This window comes from Thrips palmi, unplaced genomic scaffold (genome assembly GCF_012932325.1).
Source record: "Thrips palmi isolate BJ-2018 unplaced genomic scaffold, TpBJ-2018v1 HiC_scaffold_16, whole genome shotgun sequence".
Taxonomy (NCBI): Eukaryota; Metazoa; Arthropoda; class Insecta; order Thysanoptera; family Thripidae; genus Thrips; species Thrips palmi.
Window position 1 is genome coordinate 13,394,288 of NW_023144625.1, and position 25,184 is coordinate 13,419,471.

The 25,184-nt window shown below is 52.0% G+C and overlaps 3 protein-coding genes across 4 annotated transcripts; 1 reads left to right on the forward strand and 2 right to left on the reverse strand.

Moving 5' to 3' along the window:
• Positions 1–12,273, reverse strand: LOC117642734 (synaptic vesicle membrane protein VAT-1 homolog-like). Its single transcript, XM_034381219.1, has 9 exons — positions 11,820–12,273; positions 2,571–2,700; positions 2,221–2,436; positions 1,871–2,013; positions 1,679–1,782; positions 1,537–1,592; positions 1,256–1,450; positions 1,001–1,178; positions 1–922 (listed from the first exon to the last, which is right to left on the reverse strand). Exons 1-9 carry the CDS (start codon positions 12,062–12,064, stop codon positions 852–854), a joined length of 1,338 nt encoding a protein of 445 aa, XP_034237110.1. The 5' UTR covers positions 12,065–12,273; the 3' UTR covers positions 1–851.
• A 116-nt stretch (positions 12,274–12,389) lies between these two features.
• Positions 12,390–15,089, forward strand: LOC117642733 (protein O-linked-mannose beta-1,4-N-acetylglucosaminyltransferase 2-like). Its single transcript, XM_034381218.1, has 2 exons — positions 12,390–12,882; positions 12,967–15,089. Exon 2 carries the CDS (start codon positions 13,078–13,080, stop codon positions 14,848–14,850), a length of 1,773 nt encoding a protein of 590 aa, XP_034237109.1. The 5' UTR covers positions 12,390–12,882; positions 12,967–13,077; the 3' UTR covers positions 14,851–15,089.
• LOC117642732 (retinoblastoma-like protein 1) lies at positions 15,087–23,697 on the reverse strand. 2 transcript variants are annotated; one of them, XM_034381216.1, is made up of 17 exons: positions 23,268–23,697; positions 22,403–22,542; positions 22,120–22,320; positions 21,843–22,033; positions 21,610–21,770; positions 21,384–21,519; positions 20,663–20,752; positions 19,296–19,396; positions 19,043–19,215; positions 18,712–18,934; positions 18,428–18,634; positions 17,991–18,342; positions 17,669–17,865; positions 17,296–17,590; positions 17,018–17,190; positions 16,749–16,919; positions 15,087–16,662 (listed from the first exon to the last, which is right to left on the reverse strand). In XM_034381216.1, exons 1-17 carry the CDS (start codon positions 23,406–23,408, stop codon positions 16,492–16,494), a joined length of 3,123 nt encoding a protein of 1,040 aa, XP_034237107.1. In that variant the 5' UTR covers positions 23,409–23,697; the 3' UTR covers positions 15,087–16,491. The 2 variants fall into 2 exon arrangements, with proteins under 2 accessions (XP_034237107.1, XP_034237108.1); XM_034381217.1 differs by lacking the exon at positions 20,663–20,752 and having other exon boundaries at positions 16,492–16,662.
• Positions 23,698–25,184: the final 1,487 nt, after the last annotated feature.

A 25,184-nucleotide genomic window follows, 5' to 3' on the forward strand; every position in this document is an offset into this window, starting at 1 on the left:
TGGTTTTATTCTTTTTTATTGGGGAGGAACATACACTGCAAGCGCATACACAGACATACCCTCACATATCTTAATCTTGAATAGAATTCTAGTATATAATGCAGTATCTTACAGAAAAATATAACACAGCTCGGCTTTCTAACAATGAAAATGGCTCTGCAAACAAGTTTGTTCTGCAGGTCACCATTATGGCAGACTAATGGCTCAATGTACAATAGGAACGCATATAGGCCTACTGAAACATTTCAAGCCTAGCTAATTTTCAAGAAGGCAATAAATCAAACACTGCGCATAAAATTCCATATAAAATATATTAAATTACAATAAACGACTCTAGCGCTCCTCTAAACATTAAATAAAATCATGATATACCTGCAATGTCTGCTGCCAAACTTGCAGCTACAGAAAAATACTGTCAAATTTAAAAGAATTTGGGCATAAAATGTACACATAAATCTTAATTAAATAGTAAGTAGGTACAAACTTCCTGGTAAGGATCTCCAAAAATAAAATGCATGAAACCTAACTGGCCATTGAGATCATTCTTTGTCAAATTATTAACAGCTTAAAATTAAATCCATGATACAGACCAACAAAATCATTTAAATTAAAAGCATTTCAATCCACAGAACAGGAGGAAGAAGGGTTTAAAATCTGGTTTTGCATGAAAAGCTAATAGGTCACATAGATACATCATTACACTGCACACATCTATATCAGTCAAGCACTAAGGAAAAGAGCAACTTCCTCGCACTCATCTGTAAGCAGCTTCGAACTGGGAGTGTGACTAAAAGGACGGCGCTTGCGCCCACACATTCTTATTTAATTTATGTTTCTTTTTTAAAATTGATTCAACTTGACTCCTTTTCTTCCTTTTTCTCTTCTTTCTTCTTGTCTTCCTTCTTCTCTTCCTCCTTGGCATCTGGAACCAACAAAATAGGATGAGACACTTGTAAGAGGTCCAGTAAGTACAAACTGGGAGTGGAGGGAGGACACCTACCATTGTCACCTGATCCATTTTCATCATCATCCTTCTTCTTGTCCTCCTTGTCAATAGACGAGGATTTGCCCTTCCCCTTGGCAGGTGTAGCAGGCTTGGGTTTGGGTTCCAAGCTGGGGTCGAGCAAAATCTTGCCAACATTCTTACGGTCATGCATTTTTTGCATAGCCTCAGGCACCTAGAAAAAAATTAAACACATAAATGTGTTAATCAAGTACAACATTTTAAAATCAAACTGACACAAGAGAGACTTACATCCTCCAAAGCCCAGGTAGAATCAACCACAGGCTGGATTTGGCCCTTAGACCACATGGCAAAGACCTTGTCCATAACGCTCTGGATGTGGGCAGCACCCCCTTGCTGGTACATCAGATGGCGCATGTTCAAACCAGCCAAAGTTTTGTTCTCATCAAATAACTTGATAGGGGACACCTTATCAACTTGCCACCACTGAAACAGAAGAGCAAACACATCAGAATGAGAAGATCAAAGACATTCATAGCTGCGGAAGGAAACAGTAGCTTCATAACACTCACAGACTTGGCAAGGCTGAATAAACTTTTGGTTTCTCCAGTGACCACATTAGCAGAGCCTAATGGCAAAAACAAGGGAAAATTAGGCAAGTTTAAAAAAAGCAAAAACAGCTTAAAGTGTTGGGGTTTTAAGTATGTATGTTACCATAGAGAATGTATTTCCCCATAGGCTTCAGAAGAGAATAGCCACGATTGCACTCCTCTCCGCACAAGCAGTCCAGGACGATATCGACTCCCTCGGGGTACAGCCTGGAATCAAGGCAGAGAGACGGGTAAAATAAAAACTTAAACAGACGTGTCGGTCGGTCTAAAGACACTATTTGGAGACGAGACTTACTTGCGCACTTCACTGGCGTAATCGGTTCCCCGCTCGATGACGTGGTCCATGGAGCCCTGGATGGCCTCGTGCTTGCTCTTGCTGGCCACTCCGATCACCGTCACGCCCTTCACCGTGCGCGCCAGCTGAGCCACAGCTTGGCCCTGGAACACCGTGGGACACGGACACATCACGCATCGCTCACATTCAGCGTATCACCGCCGCTCGCTCTCTCTCTCTCTCGCACTCGCGGAGTACCCAGTAGGGGTGCGAGAGACGGAGCGATAAAAAGATCCGTCGGAATCAGGCGGCAGCTAGGCAGCTCTAGAGAGCCTCCACCCCTCCAGCGGTCACTCCACTCCACTACTCACCACGCCGCCGCCGGCAGAGTGCACGAGCAGGGTCTTCCCGGGCTGCAGGTTGCCCACGTCGAACAGCAGCATGTGCGCCACCACGTAGTTGATGGCGACGGAGGACGCGTCCAGGAAGCTCATGGTGTCCGGGAGGCGGTACACGTACTTGGCCGGCACGGCCACCAGCTCCGCCCACGCGCGGTACTCCGGCAGGGCCACCACCCTGTCGCCAACCTGCAACAGCCACCATCCATCAGCATACCGTCTCTCTCGCACTCGCGCCAAGCGCGCCCACAGAGAACAAAAGAAGATAGGGGTGTTAGCGTCATCGCCATCCTCCGCGCTAACGCGAGTCACCGCGCACGTACCTTGAAATTGTCCACTCCCTCGGCGACGGCCTCAATCTCACCGGCGCACTCGAAGCCCAGGATGACGGGGGTCTTGGGCGGGGAGTCTATGGCGCCCACGCGGACCATCAAGTCCTGGAAGTTGAGTCCGCTGCAAAGAGAATGGGACAGGCAGGGGCGTTAGCGTGCATGTCATGACGTAGCATCGGCGACGAACCGCTACACTGTACACAGGCAGAAAAACAAGGAAAGGCCGACAACGACGACGACGCGCACCCCGACTGACAAGGCGTCCCCGTCCGCCTCCGTCTTCTAATTGTCGCAAGTACTTCCGACCTGGGACAATGCAGTGTGCCGGTGCTTTCCAGGAAGAGGCAGGCCGGAGGGCAGGGCGCGCCGCGTCCGCTTTGCGTCCGCTGCCCCGCCCCCACCGCCCCTTACGCAACGGCCGCGGGCCGCGAGGCATAGGCCTGCGGTGCCTGCGGGCGGCAAGCGGCAGCGCGGCAGCCCGCTCGGCACACCTGTTGATTGCGGCCGCGGGAAAGCCCTTCAGGATGACGCCTGCACTGCAGTGCCTGCAGCCAGGCCAGAGCGCCTCCAGGATCGGGGCGGACGCGAGCAAGACGAGGACGGCGACGGCCGGCCGCGGTGCCGCGGGGGTGTGGCGGTCGCGAATGGGTCTCGCTGTCTCTCTCGCACTCGGTGGCCGTTCCGTAAGGGTGCGAGAGAGAGGGCGCCGCCAGCCGCCACACCACACGAGGCACATTCCACGGGCTAACAATAACGAAGCCGTCCGTCCGGTCGGCCCGCCGGCCGATTCGGAGGATCGGTTTGTCGCTCTGTCTCTCTCGCACCCTGACGGAGAGCCCCACGAGTGCGACAGAGACAGGGACGAAACGACCGCTCTGAATCGCCCGGCTGGTCGGTCCGATGCCCGATCCGCCGCCAGCAGGACAAAGACACACTTATCAAGGCTGACCGGCGTGGCGGGCCGGGCCGCGCCCAGGAGCAGCCCGACAAGCACCCCATCGACAGGACGTCGCATTCCTGGGCGCCACCCCCGCAGCGCGTGCCAAAGAGTCACTTCCGTCGCCCCGTCTCTCTCGCACTCGTGACAGTCAGAGACGGAGCGACGAAAACGGCTCTCGGAATCAGTCCACTGGCGACGCGATAGGGTGGGACACGGAATGCAGGCGATCCTGCGGCACGCCGAGGAGGACCTGGAGGGCCCACTCCTGCAGGTTCATTCCGAACCGAACGGCGCTCTCGCTCCACTACATACTCCACGCCCCTCAAGTGCGAGGGAGACAGCCGCGGAATCAACTTCCCGGCGTCGCCGGCCGGCGCCACGCGCGCCGCGTCGCCGTCGCCTCACATTAGTCATTCCCCGGCAGCGCGCCGCAGCGCGACGCGACAGTGAGTCAGAAAGGGAGAGGGAGCCGCGGAGCGCGCAGAGCCACGACGGGTGAATCACAACAGCCATTGCCGCCCCGGCCGTGGAGAACGAGAACGCCACCACACTGTCTCTCTCGAACTCATGGGGCGTCCCGTATGGGTGCGAGAGAGACAGAGTCAGTCTGCAGCACGGCGGCGAGGAAGCCCACACACGGCCCGGCCCGGCCCGGCCCTCCAGGACGACGCCGACGCCGTGCGACGCGCCCGGGGCGGCTCAGCCAAATTTATTCTCACAGAATGACTAAATGCCCCGACCGGCCCGGCGTCGTCCAGCGTAGTGAGGACTCCTCCACACAGGAGCATTGTCGGCGGGGCCGAGCCGGCGGCCGGGGCGTGGAATGGGACGGGGTTCCGGTCCAAGGACCACACGCCGACGGCAAGCCGACGCGACGCGGGGCGCGGGGCACGCCGAGGGAGGGGCATTATTATAATGCGCTTAGGCGTGAGACGCGTAGCGACGCGTAGCGCGGTCGGCGGCGGTGTAGGGCAGTGCAGCGCAGTCACATGTAGAAGCCGCATGCATAGGTCAGGCCTCGCAGGCCCTGCCGCCGAGCCGCGAGGTGCGAAGCGTGCGAAGCGCGAACGCCTGGTGCACAGCAGCGGTGGGCCAGGGGCCGCCAGGGAGGCGGTCAAAATCCCGGTCGCGTTGAGCTCCAAAGTCTGTAAACAGGACTCGAACCGAACGTGTGACCCCACCAATGGATTGCTCTCCAAACGAGGAATCGATTGATGGGGTCACACGGTCGGTTCGAGTCCTGCACAGCGACTCTAATATAAAACGCGTCTGGAGTTTTGGGCGCCGGCGGCCCACTGTGCGGTGGGGTCGCGGCCCCGCGGCGCGACGCCGGACGCCGAGCACGTCGCTGAATTGGCGGACATCCGGTGCAGGCGCGCTGCGCGCTCGGACACGACGGCCACCGCCACGTCCAAAGCAATTACCGCGTGGACGCGCTGCAGGTGCTGTAGGCCGCGCTTAACGAGGAGATAGGAGGGCAAGGCCACACCCAGCACACTCATTCCGACTGTCTGTCTCTCTCGCACTGATAGGGAGTCCCGTACAGGTGTGAGTGAGACAGAGCGACGAAAACGACTCTCGGAATCAGTCGGCAGATTCGGCGGCGGGGACAACCAACGAGAACCAACCCAACCCCGGTCTGGTCTGGTCTAATCACACGCATCGGCCGGCAGGCATTCCGAGCAGCTGTCGTTCTGTCCCTCTCGCACCCCTAGGAACGCCTCCAGAGAGCGACACACTGTCGGAATCAGCCCGCTGGCGGCCCCTCCCGGCGTCTCGGAGGTGCCGCGCGAGGGTCGTATCGCGGCGGCCGAGCGGCTCCAAGGTCACGTATCGCTAGCGATCCAGTGATTAAAATTCCTGCAGCGGCTCCGGGGCGACGACGGCGAACACCGACGCAACGCCCCACAGTGCGCCAGCGCGGCGGCACTGCACGCCGGGGAGCATCCCACCGCCACCTTCTATGCGCCAGTCCCCCAAAAGCAGGGCAAGGGGAACGAACGACCGCCACTGCCGGTGCGGCCGGTGCCCGATCAAACTGCTGCCGTGAAAATGCAACGACCGAGACGCGCGTAGCCTGGCGTAGCCACTGCCGTCGAGCCCGCATAACAGACTCTGTCTTTCTCTCTCTCGCGGGGGCGGGGCGGCGCTCGGCGCTTCGCTCTGCGTCTCGTTAGCCCAGCCAGGCAAGCCGGGCCGGGCAGCCGACTGCCGAGCGAGAGCCGTAAAAAGAGACGCGGGAAAGTGATAGAAAGCGGTGCGCCGAGATTACTCTGACACAACGCCCACGCGCCTCTCTCTCTCTCTCTCTCGCACCCCCACGCAACGCCCGACGAGAGCGAGAGAGAGGGCGCCGGCTTGCTCGGAATCAGGCAACAGGCAGCCAGCCGGCAGCCAGCCGGCAGCCAGCCCACACATAAGCCCGTCAGCAAGCCATCAGAGGCAGGCGGGCGGCCAGGGACTCCATGTCGCAAATAGAAGCCGTCAATGCCCCCGTCCCATTCAATCTGCCCTGTCACGCGCAATCGCCAGCGGCGGCAACGGTCGCGGCGTCGCGGCACGCAGCGCGCGCGGCGCCACCCCTCGCTCCGTCTCTCTCTCCCACCGTCTGCGGAGCGCCCAGCGCCCCGCGAGTGCGAGAGAGACAGACGACATCGCTCGACAGATTGACGCCGCGCACTCCACTTGGCAGCGAGTCTCCAACAGCACCCAACCCCCCTCCCTTTGCATCGATTGCTATCCGCGATGAGGTGACCTATGACCTCCAGGCGGCTCCGTGGAGTGAGGGAGACTGCTGGGGCTGATGCTGGCGAGGGTGCGGGGGGAGGGAGCTGGAGCTCAAGCTGGAGCTGCCTGGGGGCGGGGCGGGGCGGGGCGGGGGGCGGCCCGGACAGCTCAGCCTGGCTCAGCCCCCCGCGGGGCGTTTCCCCACGACGCGACACTCTATTAGGATTGCTAGGCAGCCCCTGGGTGCCCTGGGCAGCCCGCGGCGCGCAAACGCAAAGCAACGCAGAGGCAGCGGAAATAAGCAGCACGACGTCGGCAAGGCGCCTTCTGTCTCTCTTGCACCTCTAGGAGACGCCCCATGAGTGCGAGGGAGACAGAGCGACGGAAACGACTCTCGGAATCAGTCTGCTGGCTTTTCGGTTCCAGAGCGAGTCCAGGGCGCAGGACGCAGCGGCCGAGAGCCCCCCGGATTAATCAACACTAGAGGCCATTAAACGTGCTTGCGATTCAGGTCGTAAAACCGGCCGCCTGGAGACTTCCAACTTGGAAGCAACGGGGTCCGGCCGCGCGGCCCGGACGCAGGGCGCAGCCGCGCAGCAGCCGCAATCTCAAGAGAGCTTTCGTCGCTCTGTCTCGCTCGCACTCGCAGGGGGCCCGGCAGGGGTGCGAGAGAGACAGAGCGACCAAGCAGCTGGCGGCGCCCTGGGCTGCCCTGGGCCCAAGCAGCGTCGCTCGTGGGAAAACGAACGCTTTGCTCCGGAAAGCCGCCACCACTGTAGTGTACCAACGGCAGCGACAAGTGCCTTGGCTCAACACTGTGGTCTTGACCTCGAGCCCCTCGCTATCGGCAGGACGAGCCCCGGCCGGCTGGAGGGACTAGGGAGGGCGTGGGACTCGGGGCCGGCAACCACACTGCTTCCATCGCGCTCGTCCTGGGACGCGCAACCCGCGCGGCGCCCAGCATCGCGACCAGTGCAGTGGTACCCGGCCCGACCCGGCCGGTCAGTGTACCGCCACCGCCAGTACCCGGGGCACCCGGCCGGCCGGCAGTGCGAACGGCCGAGTGGCCCTGCCCTTGCGAATCGCGCCGGCCGGCTTGTCAAGGTCACCCCTTCCCTTCCCTTCCCCCGGGGTGCGGGGGGCCGAGGGGGCACCCGGGCAGACCGCACCACGGCAAGCCGGGCGGCCGGCCAGCGCGCCAGCACCGCCGCGCCCACGCCAGGCGGGTGTGCGATGTTTCCTGCTGGACAAGACCTCTCCGGACAGGCTGGACAGACCGCGCAGCGCGCAGCCACCTCGCCCAGTGTAGGGGCCCTGGCCCTGGCTGCCTGCCCTGCCTGGCCGCTGGAGCACGCTGGAGCCGGGCCTCCGGCACCTGCCCATCCACCACACGCATTCCAGGGCAGCGCGGCAATGCTTCGCCTCGGCCGGCCACTTCGGCTGGCCACCGCAGGCACCGGCACCGCCACGCCGGACTGGACAACGACAAACTAGGCCACCGCGCCGGCGAGGAGGCGCCGGCCGGGCCGACGCCAGCCGACACCCTCCTCGCCTCGACGCAGGAGAAGCCGGCCGCCAGGGATCGGCCTGAAGCGAGCCAGCACACTGAACACACCCAGAACCGGCCGGGCAGCGTCCCATTCCGAACAGAGGTTTCGTATGGTTTCGTTGCTGCGTTGTGTTACTCTCTTCCTCTCTCGCTCGCACTCGCGGGGGGTCCCATGGCAGCGCGAGACAGACAGAGCCGCGGTTCGGACGGAATCACTCGGCAGGCCGCGGTCCACGGCAGCCATTACATAAGGACGGGGCAAAAATAGCAAGACACGCACGTTACATGGAATAGCCAGCCAATGCCGGCACGCCGGCCTGCAGGCTGATCCCGAGGGGCGCTTTCGTCGCTCTGTCTCTCTCGCACCCATACGGGACACCCTACCAGTGCGAGAGAGGCAAAGCGAAGAAAAAGACTCTCGGAATCAGTCCGCTGCCGGTGGTGGTACAGTGCGTCAGTGCGTGGTGGGGGAGACAAAGTGTTTACCCGAGAGCAAGCGTGTTTATGTTGGGCTGCCTGGGCGTACGAGGCGTGCGGGGCGGCCTCAAAGCAAGGCGAGGCGAAGTAAAGCGAAGCGCCTCCCAGCCAAATTCAAAAACACCTTCAGTGCCATCGCAGACTTGTAATGCTGCTTTGCTGCTCCGAGTGTTTACGCGCCACGACTTTAATTCTTCCCCTCAACTGCCCCGCCCAAGTACCTCACCTTTCCGTCGCTCTGTCTCTCTCACCTATAGGGGGCGCCAACCAGTGCGAGAGAGGCAGGGCGACGAAAACGACTCTCGGAATCAGTCTGCAGGCAGGGCGCGCTGGGCACGCTGAGGCTGAGGACCTCGCCATAGCCCCGCCAGCGAGGCGTGGATTAGTACAAAGACTTTCCCACCCTCATCGACACCAGAAACTATTGTGTTGCACACGACCCAGCATGCCAGGCCCCGGCAGCCCCGGCAGCCCCGGCAGCCACGCCCAGACACATTCGCCAAATACCTGCGAGCGCAGAGCATGCTCTGCAGCGAACAGCTCCCCAGGGGGTCCACCGATAAATAACGACCGCGCTAAACGCTGCATCGCGTTCTCATTCCCAACAGTGCCTCGTCGCTCTGTCCCTCTCGCACCCCTACGCAACGCCCCACGAGTGCGAGAGAGACGGAGCGGCGAAAGCGCTGCTCCCGCCTCGTGGCGTCGCGCGGTCGCGATCCCCGGGCACGGCATGACGCCCGGGCCGGAGGCAGGCAGGCCAGCCCGCTGATTCCGAAGGGTCGATTCGTCGCTGTCTCTCTCGCACTCACGGGGCGCCCCCATGAGTGCGAGAGAGACAGAGCGACGAAACGAACAATCCTTCGGAATGAGGCGGCAGGGCGGGCACCCTGGAGGCCGCAGCAGGCTGCCGAGGGCGTGCAGGGCGTGCAGCCGGCCACGACATCCTGCCGGCAGGACTGCCGCAGGGCGTGCAAGACGCAAGGCGGGGCGAGGCCAGGCCGGGGGCACCGCGGAGACAGGCACGCCGTCGTCAGCTGCTTCCGAGGCACGCAACGCACCCCACGTCCCCCGTCTTGGTAATCGCACGCACATAGCCGGGGCGCGTCTGAAAAGCGCCAACGGCCGAGCACGCCGAACGGCAGCTGCCGAGCCATTCAGGAGAATCGTCCGCCTCTGTCGCACTCGTGGGGCGAGAGAGACAGAGCGACGAACCGCTCACGGGGGGAAGAAGGGTCGCCGTCGTGCGCACCTCGGCCTTCGGACGCCACCCTCCGCAGCGCTCCGCAGCGACGGGCGCAGAATAGTGAGAGGCAGCCGATTCATGACGAGACGAGGCTCCCCCTCGGCCCTCGGGGCACAGCGGCACAGCCACAACACGCTGCGGGAGCCGATGAGTGCCGTCTCTCTTGCACCCCATAGAACGCCCGGGAGCGCGAGGGAGACAGTGCTTCGGCCTCACCATCAGGCGCGAGAGAGGCGCAGATTGGCGCACCGCCGCGGCAGTTCCGCCGCGTCCCGCCGCGTCCCCGCGCCCCTCGAGCTCAAGCAGTACAAGTTGTCATCGACGCACACCTAATGGCAGGCGTGCCGATCGATTTCAAAGAGTTGGCAGCGCTAGGTGGGAGGGGCGGGGCGGGCAGGTCTAACGCCGCGTGCTGTCCGCGTCCGCCCTGCCTCCCCCTAGACTAGCGGCCCGGCGGGAGCGGAGCTAGAGCGGCCCGGAGCAGCAGCAACAGGACCGAGCTGGCGAGCTGTCTGGCAACAGCCGACCCCCCGTAGCGCCCCGTAGCGCCCAGCTACGCCCCGCGAGCAGCGAGCAGCAGCAGAGCCCCGGGCAAAAGCGCCAGCCAGGGCCCGGCCGGGGTTGCGATGCCAACGCTTTCCGGGCGCGGGCGCGAGGACGAGGGGCCGCCCTGGCCGCCCCGCCGCGGCCGTGCCATCGCCGTGCCCGGGAAGCTCGCGAACACCACCGGCCGCCACGCCACGCCAGACGCGAACCATATGCTAATCGCACGTCGGCAAGTCGGGCGGAACAGAGACAAAGACGCCGCGCGCCGCCCTGCCAAAGCATCTCGGTCGGCCACTGGCCGGGCCAGGTCGCGGCCGGGGGGCCGGGGGGCCGGGCGGTGCGAGTTATCGGTCAAAACGAGGCGGCCGGGCCGGGCAGAGAGAGAAGGCGCTATCGCCGCGTCCTCGCCGTCCTCGCCGTCCTCGCCTGATGCGCGCCGCGCAAGGCCGTAAAGGAGAGCTTCTCTCTCTCTCGCGTCACGCCGCGCCACGCCGCGCCGCCGATTCGCGAATGAGGCGGTGATTCAGAGTGGCCCAGCACACTGCCTGGAGGCGGATTCAGCGAGGAACGCCTCTCTCTCGCACTCGTGGGGCGTGCCGTCAGGGTGCGAGAGAGACAGCCTGCTGGCTGGGAGTCTATCGGAGCGGGGCGCGCTACTTTCCGGGGAATCAGAGGCGATGCGATTCACGAACCGCCACGCCGCGGTTATACCGACACGACATGATACTGTGTGTCACCCTCACGATGACAACACGACCCCACCCTGCAGGCCGGCCCGCTGCGCTGACCCGGACGGACGGCGCTCACGCAGAGGCTGGCGTCCACCAGACGGACAGACAGACGCGTCTCGTCACGCCCGTGCTGGGCCTGGGCTGGGCCCCACGCCGCACGCGTGCAGCCCGTCCGTATTGATCCACGGCCACACCCACAGGCCCGGCCCGGGCTGGGGCTCAGCACAGCGGGCCCGGCCAGCCAGCCAGCCCAGCAGAAGCAAAGCGAGAGAGCGCGGGATCGCCACCCCCCGCCCCCGCCCTTTTTCGAAACCACGCCCGCTAAACGGCGGCAAAGACCCCGGAACGCACCGGGCCCTCATGACAACCAGGGGCATAAAAATTGGCGAGGCAGAGGACGCTGCCCTGCTGGCTATGCTGGCCCTGCGCCGCGCCCTTCCGCCCTACCTGTTGCTGCCCACGGTGCCAAGGGCTGCGAGGACCCACAGCTGGGGCTGGCTGGGCTGCGGGCGGGCCCCGCGCCGCCTCGGCCCCGCGGCCCCGCGCGCCGAAAACCCCATATGGCGCGCCGCGTCCGGCCTTATGGCCCACTTGGGCCCCCCGGAGTAGCTGCCACCGAACGGCGGGCGGCACGCAGGCAACCCCAAACTGCACCGCACCGCGTCGCACCGCGCACATGGCGGCGCGGGCCACACATACGGCCTGCCTGGGGCCCGGCGTCCTAGAAGAAGGAAGCGCCCGCGGGTACCAGCGGGTACCAGGAGGTCACCAGGGCAGCAGTCGCCGTGCGCCCAACCCAAGAACGCGTCCCGCACGCCGGCCAAGAGCTGTAGGGTTCTCCGACGGCGGGCGACCACCTCCGAGCGGTCCATATGCTGACAGGCACGCCCCGCTACGCCCGCGACGCCCCGACGGCGAGGCCCGCGAGGGGCAGCCCGGCAAGGCAGTGAGCTCCGATGACCACGAGCAGGGCGAGCAGGGCGTACGCCAGGGTGTCAAAGCGCAGGTCGGCGACGAGGGTACTCACCAGGCCTTGACGCGGATCAGCACCTCGCCCTCGCCCAGGGTGGGCTCGGGCTTCTTGAGCACCTTGACGGACTTGAGGCCGCCGAAGCCAGTCAGCACCACGGCCTTCATCTCCTTGGGGGGCTCCTCGGGGGCCTTCTCGGGGGACTCCTGCTCGGCGTCCTTGGCCGGGGCGTCGTCCTTCTCCTGAGACTGCTGCTGCTGGGCCTGCTTCTCCTCGACGGGCTTCTGGTTCTCTTCGGCCATGGTCACGGTGCGGGGCGAACACCAAGACAGTCAAAACGGAAGCCGGCTGGTGCGGGTCTCGACTTGGCTTGGGCACGGCGACGGTACGAGCGGTCCGGTGCGGGCGGTGGTCGGCGCTGGACTGGCGGGCGGCTGACGGCGCGGCGAGCGAGTGTCTGCCTTGGCCTGTGCGTGCAGCTGCCGAGGTAGGTAGTCCGCGGCGAGGGACTCGATGGAGGACGACAATGTAACAGGTGCTGCTGCTGGTGCGGTTGTCTGGGTCTGGTTCTGGTTGTCTGCCTCAAGTGCAGTGAGTCGGTTCGGTGCGGACGGAGCGGGGAGCGCGGGGAGCGGAGCGGTGGGTGGAAGGCTTGTGGAGGGTGAGGGAAGCGAGGGGCTGCGTCCGCGGCAGTCTGACGCCATCCATCCGCCCTGCTCCCCGCGTGGAAGAAAGAGACGCCGCGTGGTCTTTTCGGACGCGGTGCCGGCGCAGCACACCGCCGACGCGCTTCCCTCCGACGTCCAGATGCGAAATAGTGCCGCTCGGAGACGCCCCCTTTTCAATGACAACCCGCTGCAAAGCGCCACGTCTGCCGTCCGGCCGAAAGGTTTTGCCAGCCACTGAAGGGCGGCTACCGCGAGGGTGGCCAAAGGTGTGAGAGAGCGCGAAAAGGTGAGCCGCCGTTTGGGTCCTCCAGGCGGATGGCAGAACGGTGAAAAAGTAGCGCGCCGGTCCTCCACCGTAGGCTAGGCCCGGGCTCATCGTCTGCTGCGGGGCTGTCTGCTGTTCTGTCCGTTTGTGTCCGTGAAGAGTGCTTTGATTCGAAATGCACAATGCGGTAGGTCCATCGTTTTATCCTGCACACTTTTGGTGCGTCGAGCTATTTTCTTGACACCCACTGAGCTTGGCCGTTTGCTTGCAGAGAAACAACTTCAAGACGTGGGGACTCGACGGGAGCTTGAGCAAGAACGCCGGCTGAAACTCTGCCCTGCCTGACGGCCTTACGGCCTAACCCTCTCTCCGCTCGCTGACCATGACAAGCCGGCACTACCGCAGGCCCGGGCCGGGGCTGGCGCCGGGGCGAACGCCCACGCCCTCAGAGGCTTCGATAAGGTACACGCGAATTGTTCAGGGCGCGTGTCTCTTTCTCACTCTGACAGCAGGCTGGCTGTCTCACCTCTTCTCCGTCTATCTCACTCAGGAACAGTCAGAGGCACCGACTGTCGATGTGTCTTCCTTGGTTTCCTCCGTCTGGTGCCACACTGGTTCCAGTGGGGAGAAACTGTGTAAATTTCGCAATATTTGTTATGATCCTTGGTTTCAAGAGTTCCAATTTACGATGAGTGAAGAATCGATTGTTTTTGGTATTCGGAATCCCGAGCAGTGGAAGGATATCGACATGTCAACAGTTTTAGATCACAATGCTTTCAAAATGAAAGTGTCTATCATGTCTCCAGAAAATAAAATTAAACAGAACAGAGCTCAGGTTCTGATGGACCCAACTTTCATCATTCATCGATTCAAACCTGACAATATTATGCATGTTATCCATGATGAATTAATTCCTTTGTTGTTTACCATGGAAAGTGTTTCTGAAAAGGACTTTGATGGAAAGCAATTTTCATTAGCTTTCACTGACGATCATAACATATCCACTTTAGATAAATGGTATGACCACTTTTCAAAATCACCTATAATAAAGCTGCCATATATCAGTGAGACTATATGTTTTGCTAATGCCTATGTTGGTATGCACAAGTCCACTTTGTGGTTTGATTATGGATTTAAAAAATATCATGGACCTTATATAAATAGGAACTTTCATGTAAATGGTTTGAAAAAATTTGTCAAATATAGTTTAAGTGTTTGGAAGTCAAAACCAATATTCACATGCTCTCTGGAGACGCAGTGTGTGAAAGTAGTTGTTGTGTCAAGGGAGCAATCTAGACGGATTCTGAATTTAAAAACATTATATAGTGCTATTGAGGAAGCTCACCAAAAGTCTTATAAGAGCTATGGTCTAGAAATAGTCACTATTGATTTGGCTAGGCATGATATCAGCTTTGTTCTTACTGAACTCAATCAAGCCACACTCGTGGTAGGTATGCATGGAGCTGCTATGATTTTGTCCCTGTTTATGCCACCCAGTTCTGCCATTGTTGAGTTGTTCCCTTATGCAATCAATCCAGACAATGTGTCATTTTTAAAGGCTCTCTTTCAACAGAGAGAGGTATACCCCCTTTATTATGAGTTTTGGAGGAACAAAAACATAGGTGATTCAAGGCCTGGTACCCATGCTGATCCCTTGATGGGGAAAATTTCCCACTTATCAGAGGAACTCCAAAACATAATTATGAGTATGACTGAGGTGCCACCTGTTCAGTGCTGCCATAGCCCTGCGTACCTTTACTACATGTACCATGACACTTATGTCCAAGAAAGTGTTGAACAGCCAATACTAAATGCATTGCTTAGAACCCAGTCTCATTCACCACATCCATCTCTTTTGTCAAAACACATTTTTCCAGCTTCACCTTCTTTTTTAAATTGTACATTTGAAGGACAGGAATTATCTGTCGCATGGGGAGAATCATCAAATCCTGAAGAGAATGAAAATCTTTGGTTTCAGTTAACTATGCTCAATGATGACATTATCAAGGTAGTAAATGCAACAGACAGCTTATCAAGGGAATTTTGGATGAAACTAAGCACACCCATCAAGTCATTTCAACTGTGGTTTCAACCATTCAGTGGTAAAGACAGGTCAGGTCATCTCACTCATCAAAACTGTACAAAATCAAGGTAGTAAACTCATCAGACAGGTTATTGAGGGAATTTTGGATGCAACTACACATACCCATCAGGTCATTTCAACTGTGGTTTCAACCATTCAGTGGTAGAGACAGGTTGGGTCATCTCATACATCTAAACTTAATTGTAAGAATCTAGTCATTTTCTTTTCTATTGTAATCGTGATCATTTTTATACTTGATGTAATAGTTGTAATAAATGGTTTAGCATGAGTTGAAGAAGAGAAACAGATGAGATTAAGTGTTATTATTGTGTTGACCTCAACTATACAATGAACAACACATGAAGAGCATCAAACATAACCATAATTTACACCAAGTAAAAGCCTTCATGAATAAAGAGAGTACCAAGGAGGTAAATGTAATACCAAGGTAAATTTTACTTAACCATTGGTCAGACCAACTTGGATGACAGACATAAATTATTGAACATCATACGACAGACATAAAGTGTTGAACATCATAAAATGAAAATTAAAGTAATAATGCTGAATTACATGTAGAAAGAAGAATTTACACAGCAGTGATAAAATAACATATATATATATAATTAAAAACACTCAACAAATATAGTCTTAGAGAGATGTAAAATGTTAAATGTAAACCGACGGACATGTGCACAATAAAATTATATTCGTTATTTAACTGGATAAAGAAATTGGTTTTACAACCAAATGGGGCTTTCTGCATCTTTCTACCATTATTTTCCTCTAGAAAAAGTTAAATCCAGTTAAAAATTTATTTTATCAAGCTTCATCAGAATTGGTTTCTGAAGAGGGCGTTCCCTTTCTTTCTTTAGATGAAGGAAAGGTCCCAAAAGTTCAGTTACCTACTAGATTTTAGTACCAAGTAAGTACACAACATGATACAAAAACAGTTAGTTCCAAGACAAAAATCCCTTACAGCTTCAAGATTCAGTCACTATAGCAGCTGCAGCTATTCCTTGCTAGTGCTAGGTGTGTACAGTTTCTCACAAAAGTGAATCTTGAGTAAATACAGCGATTTCCTTAGAGAAATTATAAGCCCATGATTGGAAAAGTTTATGGTTACTATAAGCTGTAGTTATCAGTATAACTAAACAACATTGTGAGTATACCTACTGTGAAAGATAAAATTCACCTAGGTATTGGTCCAATTTGAAAGAACATTACAATTTAACATTGTCATGTTACACAAGTTTTGAAATTTGAATCATACAACAGTGGTGACAACCAGTGTTTTGAAGTATAATATTGGTTATAATTAGGTTAGCAGAAAGTGCGCAAAGTCAATTAATATAACATATGTAGTTAACTGTCAGATCAATTGCTCTTCACTTTGCTCATAGTGTGATATTTAGAGGGGTAAAACTTTTTGAATGACTAGTTTCTAACCTAAAGAATAAAGGCAATCACTTACAATTTCATGATAAAACTATTAAAATCATAATCCTTGATTTATATGAGTCCATTAGATATAGAATCAGAACAAACAAAATTCTGAAACTCAGTATTTTCCTTCCTAATCCCAGGATAAAAGCTGTTTCCACCTTTACAGAGGGTATCAGGGTTATTAAAAATGGAGATCTTACAGGAGAATAAAGACCAAATGGGTCGAATTCTTCCAGTTGGGATGTTGCCATAAAAAAGCTTGAATCACTAAGCCTGGCCCATCCTATCACCAATGATTGAGTGCAGTTTCCGAGCTACTGCATCATTAGCAGGTACCTTAGCAGTGGGAGCATCTTCTGAAGTGTCATCAGCCAACAAGCGCTTGCACACTTTCCTGGAGCCATCCACTTGAATCATGTTGTTGATGGCACGCAAATCCTGAAAAGAACATTTTATTTAAAAAAAAAAGAAGTGAGTTGTGAAACAAGAGAGACTGATGCATCATTCCAATAAATGCTACTCACTCTTGCTGGACTACGACTGAATTTGTAATCCAGAAGTTTGGATGGGGAAACAGTGACATCCTGTGGGTTCAGTTGGCTGATGAAAACAGGCGCTTTGTCTGTGAGCCTGCGTCTTGGAACAATGGACTGACTCTTGCTCACAGGAAGAGGTGATAGTGGTAGAGAATCACTCTAAAAATGAGGAAGAGAAGACACTATAATTGTTATTTTCCATTTACACAGTATATGTACACACCTTGCAAGGTAAAAGACTAACACTATGTACCCACCTGAGAATCTGAGAATTTTTGAGCAAAAGCCTTCATTTCCATGACATACACAGTATTGTAAAACTTAATGAGGTCACCTCTCTCTTCTCCCATGAAATTATTGGAAGTTCCGGCAGCAACAGTGGGTGTAGCCAATTCTTTAGGTAAAGGAGCAGCAACAACTGAGCTGTCATCTAAAAATGTAGAAACACACTCTTTAAGTTTCAAGCACACCATTTACAAATCTAAATCCTCAGTAAGAGGGAAAAAGAAATGGATTGAAAAAATCAGGTACATACCAGTTTCTTCATCAGCTTTCTTCAGTAACACACTGCGATAGACATGGGATGAAGCTTGTGGTTGCATTCTATAGCATTTCATTACATCAGTGAAAGAACGATCATTTTTAGTGACTTTGCATATCACATATACTGCACACATCAGTAGCTGATCAATGTGTCTGTCACGCATAAGGTCAATGTGGTCTGTAATAGTATTTTGGAAACAAGTCCAAATTTTCCTTTTCAGTTCTGAATCATTGAGATTTAAACGTGTGCAAAGATCTTGCATCCTCACAGAACCCAAATGATAGAACTGAAAGCATAAAATCAAGTTAGAACCATATAAAGCGTACGTAGTTAAAGCATCTAAGATACAAAAATTAAGGCAAACCTTTCTGAAAAATAAGCTGATAGAACCAGTTCTCTTGGGTTTGTCCTCATCCTTCTTCTCTGAATTTGATTCTGTACTAATAACAACTTTCTTCACAACTGAGTTAGCAGATGTGGATGGCTGTGCTGAAATGATGACACTGTTAGTGCCTTGTATGTGTATGGGTATGTACTGCTGCCCATTTTCTCCTTTGATTGCTGCAATGAATTATGTCTATTAGAAGAGAGAGTCTACTGAGACAAGTCATTTGAATGCCTTGACCATCAAACACATTATTATTAATATTGTTATTATTATCACAATAGATATAGACAGTGCTTACTTGTAATTTGTATTCCTCCCACTTTGCTCTGAAGCAACGACTGTCCAGGTTTGATAGCGTGATCACCTTCAAACAGACGCTTTTTTGGCAGACCTTGATTTACTGGAGAATGGAACCTTTCAACAGCTGACACAGATGAAATGGGTGAGGCAGCACCCTTTTCTCCAGCTCCAGACAATCGTTTCACAATTGGATTTGCTGCAGGTTGTTGACCACCATCTCCATCAAAAGTTAGCTGGCTGGGAAGAGAGACATCTTCACAAGATGGGACAGATTCCCCAGATGCTGCTATGTTCTCCCACAAAGCACTCTCAGAACGCCATGCCATGGATCCCAGGATTTGTTCCTCAATCTGCAATAAATTAATCAATTTTAGTCAAAATGAGTAAGCAGACATTTGGCTACTTGTCAACTAAAAGCAAAGGGTCTGAACTGACCAAATTTAGATGCTTAATCATGTCTCTTGACAATTGATCTTCAGCCCGGACAATTGGTTCAATAACCTTGTAGAAATAAAATGGTTCCACATTCAACGCTTCCAAAATCCAGGGGAAAGTGCGCCGAGGGGCATTGTAAGAGAAAATCACAATTTCAATACAACAAGCAAGAAGCGTTTGATGGAACACTTCCTGCTCTAGTAAATTCTGAAAAAATTGGAGAAGACATACAATTAATTTCAAAAGACATAAAATACATAAATTAGCAATGGTATGTTCCTTACGCTGAAATCAATTTGAGGCTTCAGACGCCTCTCATCTGTAAGGATATTTTCAAGAATTTTGTAGTACAGAGTTTCTCCCAGCTGCAAACGCTTCTTCTCAAAATTCATGCTGTCTTGACTGGTTGTTTTGTCTTGGTCAGAAGCAGAGTAGCGCTCACAGAACTTCTGTCCAATTGCTGACACAAAACCTAAGACTTTCTCCTTTGGATTTCTAGAGCATGACCTGTGTAAGACAGTAAAAATAAAACATGGGTCAGTGAAGAATATCAATAATTAAAAATCTAATAGAAAGATACTAATCAAGAAAATTGTAATGACTAAAGGAACTTACTGGAAAATTTCTAACAAAGTTTCGCTGGGAGCAGCAGATCGTCCAGCCAGTATTGACTGCAGCCTGTTGACACTTTGGGTAGCAGTCAACAAAGGGGTCACTTCGCTGCCACCATCAAATCCCCTAAGGTATCTTCGGTTCGTCAATGGTGTTGAGACCAGCAGCTGATTACCCTTGTTAACAAAACAGAACAAAACTGTGATGGAAATGGAACCAGAATTCTTTCTAATTATGGAATTTTGAAAAGACTTACAACAGTCATGTTAGGAGTTTGTCGAAGACGTTTTGCTTGCATTTTTTCAGATAAATCACCAACAGCATGGCTAGATGTCCCAATATCCTGATCAGCATCGCCTGCAAAATTGTTGAAGGCAATAAGTTAGAATATGATTGTGATCGTATGTCACGTGTCATGCTAAATCATTCTGGGGACTAAATAACACTGGGTAACATGAGCCATTCCGAGACAAGAATATTACAGGAACAGAATACAACCCATTTCCATATTTGCAAGTCACTACCGTATTTCATGCAAAAATACTGCAGCACACATATGCAACTTGTTTCTTATGAAACCATAATTCCATGATGCTTTGTGTACATGAATCACTGCCTCATAGAATTGCTTGACTCCCTGCACTAGGTAAAACTTAGACAGGAAATGAGGGGGTGAAAACAATACAACTAAAGAAACATAGTAATGATTCACAGGTGAACTCTAATGTACCAAAAGATGAACAAGTTTGAGTTTGACTCTTAGCTCCTGATACCAGATAATACATATTGGGAACTGGAGCTCACTATAACAATGACATTTAAAGAGAGAAAGAGAACTAAGTAGCCACCATGGGAATAGGACAAAATTAATCCATTTCACATATTCCCTTTCGCCCCTTAAAAAAGATAAATGCCACAAAAAATAAGCTTTTGATACTTTTTTTTAAAGTGGCTGTGCAGACTAAACAAGAAAATAAGGTTAAAAAAACAATAAAAGACCAATAACATGCAGTGCATTTTCCCAACTAGCTACTGGAATAGATACTTCAGGACAAAGAAAAGATCTCCTTAACGAATTGAACTCTGATTGTGAAGATCAGGGATCCTTAACTTAACACAAAGGAACCCTTTAACTTGTAAATCCAAAAATATTATCAGACAATTAAGCTTTTTCCAAAATATTCAAAAAAATGAACCTGAACAATGCATATCTTTACATTCTTTTATTACATCTTTTACGTAACGTTTGTGTTGAGGTAAGTTGAGTTATGGACCCCTGATGAAGAATTAAAACTGCAATGAGAAGTATACGAAGAAACAACAACAATAAACATATATTTCTTTGAGTCGAAATTTTCAAATGAAGCGAACAATAAAGTAAGACAGCCTGATAACATTGCAGTAGATGTCCAAAACTTTTCTGAAGCAAAAACTAACAGGAGAACCATCAAACACATATGCTGCAGCCTACCAAATGTAGGAATTAGAAACTGATTTTCAGGTCTCAGCAGCTTAACCCCCACAAGCAAAAGAATAGACAGTACAAAGAATAACACGGAACAGGTACATCAGCAGTAGCAAACAGCTGTGTACGCTGTATGCGGTGCAGGCGAGGAATCTCACCTTCTACATTGAGAGCCCTGAGGACAGATCTGGATGGGGTAGTGAAACCTTGACTTCTTTTCAGCCACGCTCGCAAACGTTTAATTTCAGCTACAAAAAGCAACCCAAATTTTATGAAATAAGAAAAGTTTGCGACATAGCATTCCTAGTGTCTATAATGTGACGTAACAGGGTAAAAACAGCATTTGTCTTGACAAAGAAAGCATTTGACAAATTATCTGCGCCAAAAAAATCTACAAAAAGAAAACAAAAGCCGTTGAGTATAGATATAACATATTGGAACTACATAGTATTAACTTCTTAGGAAGATCAAAACCCCAAGTGTGATAATGTTAATGGTTTACACTAAAGTCAGATTTTTCTATGGGTAGTGCAGAGGAACTATTGAAAAATGTTGTATCAGGAAAACAGTTGCAATACATATGGTCTAAAAAAACAAAATTGCCAAGGGCCAGTCAAGGTTCAAATGGATCCAAAAGTCCAAATTAGCATGCATAAAAAAATTGATGTGAAAAACAAGTTATTTATCATGCTACAGAATAGAATACAAAATAAAATGCAACCAAACTGAATTTAAAAATTGAGATATTACAATGAACAGTTATTAGCTTAAGTAAGAGGCTTGTCCTGGAGAGAGCAGGCATAGCCACAGGTGTAGTTAATCGGCAGAAACAAGCTTAGCCAAAATAAGGACATGAGGACAGTAGCCATAACAACTCACCTAAAAATATTCTCTCATCGAAGTCTCCAACATTCAAAACATGCTCTTCATATTGCTTATTGATAGCCTTCAGGTTGGCTTCAAAATTGTTGACATCAAGAAGACCACTGTAAGTTTCAGCATTGCCTTTCAAAACCTGTAAGTAAGTAAAAACACAATTGGTACAAAATTCTTTTTCCATGGAAACTTGTTGCACTGTCAGAATGAATGTTTTGACTGAACTGACCCGTTGCTCAAAAAGTTTTTTGATATGGCTTTTCCAGCAATATGCTTTGATGCCTTTGGCCTCAAGAGGAATGCCGTCATGGTTTTCGCACAGCTTGTCAATTATGCATGGGGCCTCTTTGGGAATTTCATAATCAGGGCTTGAAAAGTCTCTAGGCAGTCCTAGAAAGAGGAATCATTTCAATGAAAAAAAGATCACATACAGTATAAAGGAGCCATAAATTTAACACTTACCAGGAAAAACAGGGTTCAACAGGTCTCGCCTATCAGCTAATAGAGCATTTGCAAAAATGAGATCACAACAGGCTAACAGCATGTGATATGAGTTCACAAGATCATCTCTAACATCTGGATAGTCCACTTTGATGCAGACAAACAGGGTCCATGTCAGTTCAAACACACGAGATGGAGTGCAAGGCTGGTTCCTTCAAAAGAAAAAAATGTAAAAAAAAAATAGACAAGGATAACACTAGAGATAGTGAAAGCAATTGAAAAATGAGAAAATACACACTTTTGTTTCCGAGATTTGGGTAATTGGGAGTGCTCTGAGGCTGTCTCCTGGAACAGGTCCTTGAAAATAGGCTGAAACTTCTTGAAAATTTCACGAGAAACTGCGAAGTTTCTCTCCAAACTATCTATTTTCCCGCGAAAATCTGCTGGGAGACTAGCCATGTCTGCCCATTTTTTGCACTTATTGAAGAAGTGTATCAACCTGGAGAGAACAAAGGGATCAATTCAATTAACAAAACCGTTAAAGGGTTTAGCTTGAAGTTGTTTAATTTAATAGGCAATACCTTAGTTTGCTCAGTCGAAGAAGTCTTGTAAGACTTACACAATTACCCTCAACTGATTCTCCCGGTTTCCCAACAGTTGGAGTGCTTGACTTCCTGCAGGAAACGTAGAGGGCACATGCTAACCAATGGATCTGGTCGCCCTGAAAAAAAAAATAACCATCAGTTGAGTGATGTGAATCTCGTTCCAAGAAAATGTGTGAGCTTGCAGACAATACGAGTGAGATAGTCTTGCCACTAAATGAAGGACAAGAAAAAAGAGCAACTGAATAAGCTGTGAAGGTTGGCCAAAGCAAAGTAAGTACACATTTAAAAGGATCTTCAGTTCAGAATTTCCAAAAATTTAAAGGTGATATTAACCCCACATCAACTGGCACTTAAAATTCAGAACATGAAAATATTGCATACAAATAGTAAAAATGGTAACCGCTTCGTAAGAACAAACTCTAATCAAAACAAGTCCGAAATTATCATTGTTTCCCTCTAAATTTCCGAGAAAATAAATAAAGCAGACAATGACAAAAATTAGTTCTGGTAACACAGTTTTAAAGACACTGCAACAACAACCAGAACAGGTCACTGTACAACACCGATAATTAACGCATTGTTATGTGAGGAAGATGTTTCAGAAAGATTTGCGGCAAACAATGTTATGGTTACAGAGATAATGACAACCGAAGAGAAGTGTTGTGTTAAGACCCGCCATTTGGAGGTTGGGCGGCTTCTGATAAGATCACTAGGGGAACGAATAATTCATTATAAACGGTTAAAACAATGCTCAGGAAAATAACGCGGATGGTTTTGAAACGAAACGTCCCCAGGTTTGTAAACAAAAACGCAAACAAATACCACACGCGGCGATGCTCACCTCCAGGACGTAGTTTTCCTTGATTCTCTCATAATTTTGCCAAGCCTCATCCGCCGTATCCTTATCCATGTTGAGCTTAACGCAAAGCTCTTGGTGACGGTCGTACACATTTTCGTCTGGGTCTCCAGGCGAAACACCCATCGTGAATATCTATCGCTTCTCACAACGGCACAAGACCGAACGCTTCAAAGGCCAAACTCACGACGCGAAGTCGGCTCCCCACCCTCCAATTTCAGTTATTACTTGAACACAAGTGCCACGATTTGGGCCGAGTTCGCAAGAGCTAAGGCGATGGAATAGGAAGGAAACCCCATGAACACTACTATAGCAAAACTATATCTTCACGAATATCTGGTGCCACAAGGACAAAGGGCTGAACTATGCTATCCCAAAGCACTTGGCGCGAATGCGGAGCAGACGGCTCGCGCCAAAACACGAGCTCCAATATGGCAACAGCGCGAACCGAAGACTCAGAACTGCCCACTGTCAAGCATCCGATGATCTTCAACCGTGAAAGGGAAAAGTTATTGTGACTTGCTCAAGTGAACTGAAATAAAATTATTTTAAATCAAATTTATTTATTCATTCAAAAACAGAGGGAAGTGAAAAGCTCGATTGAAAACTTCAAGCTATTTTGTTTGTTTAGTTGGTTGCGCTCTTGCCAACGCATCACATTTTCGCGCCAATTAATTTCAAATCTGAATAAATACCAAACGTTAAGAAGTTCAAATCCAACAAATGTGTAACAGAAAAGAGGGAATAAGAAAAGATATCCCTTCGGAACTGAGAGTAAATTGTTCTTACAATCGTCTGGCAAAAACGTGCACTGTGTGCTTCGACCAGACTTTGTAAGCAGTAAATGTTGTATCATTTGTGTGACGTCGCATAAAAAGTTACGCAGGAGTCGTTCAAGTTCAAAGGCTGTACAGGGAAAAATGGCAAAGCAAAAAATAAAGAGAAGAAAGAAGAAAAGAAAAAACAGCAGTTCGCCCGCCGCAGCAGCGCGCCAAGCGGCTCGCAGTTAAACTAACTGGAAATGATGTAATTTGCACGTAATTGGGAACCAGGACCCCCAGAGAAGGGGAAGGGGGAGGAGCAGAGGGGGAGGGGGAGGGTGGCGAGGGGCGCGTTCGGGAGTTGGCTGGGCGCTCCCGTCTGCGCAGCCTCAGACTGATTCCGAGAGTCGTTTTCGTCTCTGTCTCTCTCGCATCGTATACGGGGCACCCATGAGTGCGAGAGAGACAGGGCGGCGAAAACGACCCTCGGAGTTAGTGTACTGCTCCCCGCGAGCCTCGTGCCTCGCGACTCGCGACGAGACGAGAGCGTCCCTCGTCGGAGGTCGGACCGTTCGGACGCCACCCGGGGAGGAGGCAGACGAGCAGAGCCTCTTAATTGCTCGGGCAAACATGCTCACACCTCATTTCCCCTTCATTTTGCGGACACGCCGGAAGCGCCGCTAGAGGGGTGGGGTCGCTTCCTGTCTCTGCCTCCATGGGCTCGCTTGGTTCGCGCTGCGGGTTGCGTTTGACAACGGGCAATGCAGATGCCATACCTCGGCGTGCGGGGTAGCTTCATCACCTCATACGACGAAACTGAGCCGAGCAGCAGGAAAGGCCGAGACCAGGGCGCACAACCTGACTGCTGACTTCGCACTGCGTCTCACGCAGTCTCACGCAGTCTCACGCAGTCTGACGGCGGCAGCGGCAGAAAGGGGCAGAAAGGCAGTGCCACGTACGACAACAATGACGGAGAGGTTCGTCCTCGTCCCTGCAGAGGGCGCGCGCGAACCTGCGCCAACCTGAGGGGCACACGGGGGCACGGGCACAATCGGCACAATCCACGCCACTGCCAGCGTCCTCTGCTTTAGGACTCTGGCGTAGCTACTCTTAGAGTCCTAACGCCTCTAGGACAGGACAG